The sequence below is a fragment of the Otolemur garnettii genome, unplaced genomic scaffold (genome assembly GCF_000181295.1).
Source record: "Otolemur garnettii isolate 467f Iridium unplaced genomic scaffold, OtoGar3 scaffold00010, whole genome shotgun sequence".
Taxonomy (NCBI): Eukaryota; Metazoa; Chordata; class Mammalia; order Primates; family Galagidae; genus Otolemur; species Otolemur garnettii.
The window spans coordinates 14,460,043-14,466,446 of NW_003852405.1; the positions used below are offsets into that span (position 1 = coordinate 14,460,043).

Sequence of the window (6,404 nt, forward strand, 5' to 3'; positions counted from 1 at the left end):
AACCCACCACCTTAGGTGTACGTGGCTGGCGCCTTAGCCGGTTGAGCTATAGGCACCGAGCCAGTTATTTGTTTACTGACTAAAAACCCCCTCACAGATAGTGCAGTGAGAGTGGGTGCACTGGTGTGGTGCAAGAGTCATGAGTTATTAGTGAAAAGTTCAGGTAGTTGTCACATAGCCTTTTCAGCACTTCCGAAGAGTAAACTTGGTTAACTGTTTGTCCAGTTGGTACAAATTTATAATGACTAATCCCTCTCATATCAAAAAAGATTAGCAACATTCGTTGGACTCTTGATTTGGAGTGACAAAATTTTTTTGGTCATGGAGAATTGGCTGACTTCCATTGTGCACTTTGGCACTTTGTTTCAGGGTAAGATTGGTACATTCATGTTTTACTACCAATGATAACATAGCCCAAAACATTGTCTTGCCTCTCCAAAAGATCTTGGAAAACTTTGGCTCTTTTTTGCTCCTGTAGTACACTTCTTTGGGATCATTTGTACAAACACTGCTCTCATGCCAAGATCTTCAGTTAAAATTTTCTAACTGTTTCTCTATTGATATTTACTAGTCTGCTATGCTTCTCACAGTCAGCCAATGATTCGGATGCACAATTTAACTAATTTTTGCAATGTTTTTATCAGTTCTGCTTGTTATTGGCTGTCTTGACCTCTTTTCATCAGTGATACTTTCTCTACCCTCAGAAAAATGCTTAATCCATTTGTAGATGGCTGTTTTCTTCATAGCATTATCCCCTAAATTTGAACTAAAATGTACCTGATTTCACTTTCATTCTTGCCAAGTGTAATAAATTTAATGTTTGTTCATTGCTCTAATTCAAGGTCTAACATAATTCAAAATTGTACATGACAATAATGAACACCACTCAGCAAAACACCACCACATGTTGACATGAACACCACTGTGAGATACTGATATTCTAAGGTTATGAAACCTTACCAAGTTGTTTGCACAGTGCTGCCAATGTAAGTGCATGGTGGCGATTTCACAAACTTAATCATCAGACCTCTTCTGAGTTACACAATATGAAACATGTAGAAAATTACATAGACAAACTAACAGGAGAAAAACACTGGACATACCTGTTGAAATAACAAGTCACCACTGCCCCAGCTATAGTCATTTGCTGGCATGCCAGGATGAATTCGCTTGTCCAGATGAGGCCAATTAAATGGTACCACCACATACACCGAATGCCCCAAAGAGGCTTATATTCCACTTGGCCACCTTCAATAACCTGGGCAGCTCCTAAAGTTTAAAAACATAAACATGCTTTACCATCACTGTTTTCCTAAGCATGGAAGATGGTTCAACAGGCCACAATTCTTTATGCTTGGCCTTTGGTGTTACATGAAGCACAGTAAAATGTGGTGCACCTATCCTGATTTAAAATTTCCATTGCAAAAACTAAAAATTGAGAACACATATGTAACTTCTAAATAATATCAATAATGATAATTACAGTGATGATTATTGGTAGGCAATTCCCATGACACTTGACATATACTCAAGGGCTCATCCCTCTTTGTATATATGGAAACAGGTTTGGAAGAGTTAAGTAAATTTTTGTGAAGTTTCATTGCTCATGATTAGTGGAAGGAGAACATAAACCAGAACACACTGGACTCCACTACATCCCTTTATGATGCAAACCGAACTTGTTACATTGATGAAACCACACAAAGCCATTAGAACCATGTAATAGAACCTTACACAAAACACTTCAACTTGATAAAAAAGAAGACAAGAGTCTTTGTTTTCCCAAAGGGATCTGGTTCAGATTTCATTTCAAGGGGAACCTCTTCTAGCACATTGAAATGTCTACTGGGCCTCAGTGTTAACCTTTCTAGGTACAGATTCCAGCTTGACACCTTCGTGCATAGCCTGGGGCAAGTTATTTGGCCTCTAGGAGTTTTAGCAACATTGCTTAGAGTTCCTCTTTCCTAGTAGTAGTTTGAGCATGGAGTGAGGTTACTTGGAAAATGCTTGGTAGAGCACCTAGTCCATAGAACTATCACCCCATCAGTGATATGGAGGTGAGAGGGACCTTCCTCTTCACTCTGGAAGGTTTGCTGAAAGACCAACTCACAATGAAGTAGATTAACAAGATAAAGAGATTTATTTACTGTGTGTACAGGGAGCAACACAGAGTGATTTCCCAATATCCCAATGAGATCTGGAAAGTTATTTACTGTCATTTTAGAGGGGAGGGATAGATGAGGAATACAAGTAATTCTGTTTAGGGGCAATAAATGATTATAAGGAAGTGTGAATAGATACTTGGGAGAATGAATGAATTGGGGGGGAAAGAGATTGACTTGTAAATGACTGTCCTTGGAAATAAAATTAATCTCAGGTGGCCAGGCATGGTGGCTCATACCTATAATTTTACCTCTGGGAGGCCAAGGTGGGGGGATCCCTTGAGCTCAGGAGTTTGAGACTAGCCTAAGCAAGAGAAAGACCCACTCGCTACTAAAAATAGAAAAATTAGTCTGATATTGTGGTGGGCACCTGTAGTCCCAGATACTCAGGAGGCCAAGGCAGGAAAATCACTTGAACCAGGAGTCTTGAAGGTGCTGTGAACTAGGCTGACACCAGGGTACCCTAGCCTGGACAACAGAGTGAGACTCTACCTCAAACAAACAAACAAAAAACAAAAATAAAAACAAAAAAACAAAACGCGAGGGAGAGGCATCATATTTAAAATGCCTTGGGCCAGGTCTAGGAATATTCTTTTTTTTTTTTGAGACAGAGCCTCAAGCTGTCCCCCTGGGTAGAGTGCCGTGGCATTACAGCTCACAGCAACCTCCAACTCTTGGGCTCAAGCGAGTCTCCTGCCTCCGCCTCCCAAGTAGCTGAGACCATAGGCGCCCGCCACAACGCCCGGCTATCTTTTGGTTGCAGCGGTCATTGTTGTTTGGCGGGTCCGGGCTGGGGATTTGAACCCGCCACCTTAGGTGTACGTGGCTGGCGCCTTAGCCGGTTGAGCTATAGGCGCCGAGCCTAGGAATATTCTTGATCTTTTTTCCTGCAACGTACTGAAATAACAGGGAGGAAAAGGGAAGTCGATTATTCTTGTTGATGGGTCTGTTTTTTATGAAGAAAGAGAGAAAGCCTGTTGATTTCTTTTTTTTAATTTTAATTTAATTTTTTTTTTTTTTGCAGTTTTTTTGGCCAGGGTTGGGTTTGAACCTACCACCTCTAGCATATGGGGCCAGCATCCTACTTCTTTGAGCCATAGGTGCTGCCCATTAATTATTTATTTTTTTAATTTCAGATTAACACGAGGGTACAGACAACTAGATTATAATGAAGCCTGTTAATTTCTTTCTTTCTTTCTTTTTTTTTGCAGTTTTTGGCCGGGGCTGGGCTTGAACCTACCACCTCCGGCATATGAGGCCAGCGCCCTACCCCTTTGAGCCACAGGCACCGCCCTCAGCCTGTTGATTTCTAAGCACCTTTAATTCAAAATACTCTTTATACCAAGGAGTCATGTTTTAGGGTGAAATTTCCTGAGCTCTTTCAGAAATAATGATGATGATTATTATTGAATGGCAAGAGTACAGTACTGCATTCAACTGTAGCCAGCAAGGGAGCCCTCAGAATGTTAGGCATTCATGTGGTTAACCCCAGCTTTCCTTTCCCTCATCTAGAGAAGCCCTTGAGTTAGCCCTGCAGACTCTGGTAAACCCAGTCCCAGCTCTGTGGCTGCATTTGGTTTCTAGACATCTTCCCACCATGGATTTTAAGTCAACTACTGTCAGTGAAGAAGAAGAGAACTTTGGTCTTTAGTGCAAACTACAACTTGAACAGCATTTAAAAACGTTTCCTATTTCCTGCCAGAGCTATAAATTGACTTTAGGTTCACAATTCACCTGTCTTTAGACATCACAACGGGGTCTGTGAGAAAGAAAGGGGAGCGGATGGTTATGCTGCGGAGCAGAACTGATTCCACAGACCAAGGCTGGTCTCAGTTCCTTACTCTCCACTCTGCACCGAGCCCCACTGAACAGGAGTCACACTGAAACAGTGGAACAGCTTGACTCACAGAGAGAAGTTAATACTTTATTAAGCAATAGGCTCATTTTAGCTTGGAGGCAATCTCTGTTTCAGGTAAGGCATGGATTAAATGCCTGTGCTTTTCCAAAATAGGCATGTTTCTGAGAACATGCCCAGTTCCAAAGAAGGCCGCCGCCCCCCCTCTCCCCCCCAAGATCAGTGGACTCAGAGACCACTTTGGGGTAGCAAAGTGCTTGGGCCAGGGAACAAGCATACTGTCTCGGCCTCCCTGCCACATTTCACACACCTGCCAGCTCATCGCAGGGGTGGGAATGGTCAGAGTAGTTCTCACTTAGACCTGATTAGACCTTAGAGGCTTCGGGATTCCCCAGAGAAGTAGAACCCCTAAGTTACTTTCGGCTGATGGCACTATCATTCTGAACGCTCATATCAAAGCCATCTTCTATTTGTTTCTGGGGCTCAGGGCAAGATTTCTCCCCCTCTCAACACACCAAATGACATATTGGTGGGGTAGGGGATGGTCCCCAGCACCAGGGGATGTCAGCAGTACGCCTGGCCTCTCTCCCCTCCTCCAGTTGTGACAACCCAACATGTCTTTGGACGTGGCCAAATGCCACCTGGGGGGCAAACAGCCACCTGAGGGCCTGCTTGAGAACTGCTGCAGAACGAGGACAAAAGCCTGGAAACAGAAGTCGGATGCAGCCTGCAGTCTGCAGTCTGCGGGTTACAGAGCCTGTGGGCGGGGCGGATGCGCTCAGGCGCATGCGAGTGCCCTCTGCTGGACGACTGTGTCACTGCAGGCAAGAGCCCCTCCCCACGCCACCGGTGGCTTTGATACTAGGGCCTGAGCACTATGGCTACCACCATGGCGTCGGAGAGAACTGGGCTATAGCTAGATCCCAAGATACAAGGGATCTTGGAGGATGGGGAAGGAAAGGGCACTGAATTGGGAGAAGACCTGGTTCTAGGCTCAGCTGTGATACGTGTGACACTAATTTGGGCCACAGTTCTCTCACGGCAAAGATGAATAGAGTGAAGAAGGCAAGCTTGGGACAGTGATTACAGGCTCAGGCACGTGAGTCACACAGGCTAAGAGTCACCTCTCTGCACTGTCCCCTGATGGCTGAGCAAGCTCAGGCAAGTTATGGGACCTTTTTAAAAATCTGTTTCAGCTGGGTGCGGTGTAATCCTAGCACTCTGGGAGGCCAAGGTGGGTGGATTGCTTGAGTTCATGAGTTCGAGACCAGGCTGAGCGAGACCCTCTCTCTTTAAAAAAAAAAAAGCCGGGCGCTGTGTTGGGCGCCTGTAGTCCCAGCTACTCAGGAGGCTGAGACAAGAGAATCACGTGAGGCCAAGAGTTTGAGGTTGCTGTGAGCTGTGACGCCAAAGTGAAACAATGTCTAAAAAAAAAAATCTGTTTCATCACCTGGACGCAGAGGATGGTAATACCTACTTCTGACACCCTTAGCAAGCTCATCCTGTCTGGTGGCTCTAAACACCACATACGGAGCTGTTATGGGTCAGCACAGCAAATGTGTAAGGTGTTTAGAACTGTAGGCGCCATACAGGGGCAGCTATGAATGATATAGGTGGGTATGATTACACTTCTGAAATTAACTCAAATAATCGCCCATCCACTGCATGTTGGCATTACGCTGCACATTAGTTACTGGGAGAAAAACAGAAGAGGCAAAACAAAAAAAGAAAGAAGATACCCTCCATGTAGGTTTCGGGAACTCCCATGTTCCCATGTTAGTCTATTTATTTCCCCTTCTTTGGGGCAATTATTTTATAATTTCTTCCCAAATCTCTCAGAGTTTCTTTCCCATCCTCCCTCGTACTAATGATCTTAATTTCTGCTTCTCTTGGAAAACTAATCAGAAAACCTCTGCTAGGTGCCTATACCCCACACCTACCAGCGATCAACCATGTCTGAAATCTGAGCCCCTTCCTTTAATATGATTAATGGTCCATGATCCCAAGGACACCCCCTCTGTTAGATCCCACCCTTTCTCACCTACTTGAAGGTATCTCTCTTTTTTTTTTTTTTTTTTTGAGACAGAGCCTCAAGCTATCCCCCTGGGTTAGAGTGCTGTGGCATCACAGCTCACAGCAACCTCCAACTCTTGGGCTCAAGCGAGTCTCCTGCCTCTGCCTCCCAAGTAGCTGGGACCACAGGTGCCCGCCACAATGCTCAGCTATTTTTTTGGTTGCAGCCGTCATTGTTGTTTGGTGGCCTGGGCTGGATTCGACCACCACCTTAGGTGTATGTGGCTGGCACCTTAGCCACTTGAGCCACAGGTGCCAAGCCAAAGGTATCTCTTTGGCACTTCTCTCCCTCTTCATCAAAATATTCCTCTCTA

General features: G+C 44.6%; 1 protein-coding gene across 4 annotated transcripts in view; it reads right to left on the bottom strand.

Moving 5' to 3' along the window:
- The window catches only part of SLC44A3 (solute carrier family 44 member 3), a 75,025-nt gene that overhangs the window by 42,203 nt on the left and 26,418 nt on the right, over nucleotides 1–6,404 (bottom strand). For all 4 annotated transcript variants that reach the window (XM_023509832.1, XM_023509831.1, XM_023509833.1 and 1 more), the window contains exon 10: nucleotides 1,104–1,269. In XM_023509832.1, the coding sequence (XP_023365600.1) occupies nucleotides 1,104–1,269 (166 nt within the window). The remainder of the gene's footprint in view (nucleotides 1–1,103; nucleotides 1,270–6,404) is intronic.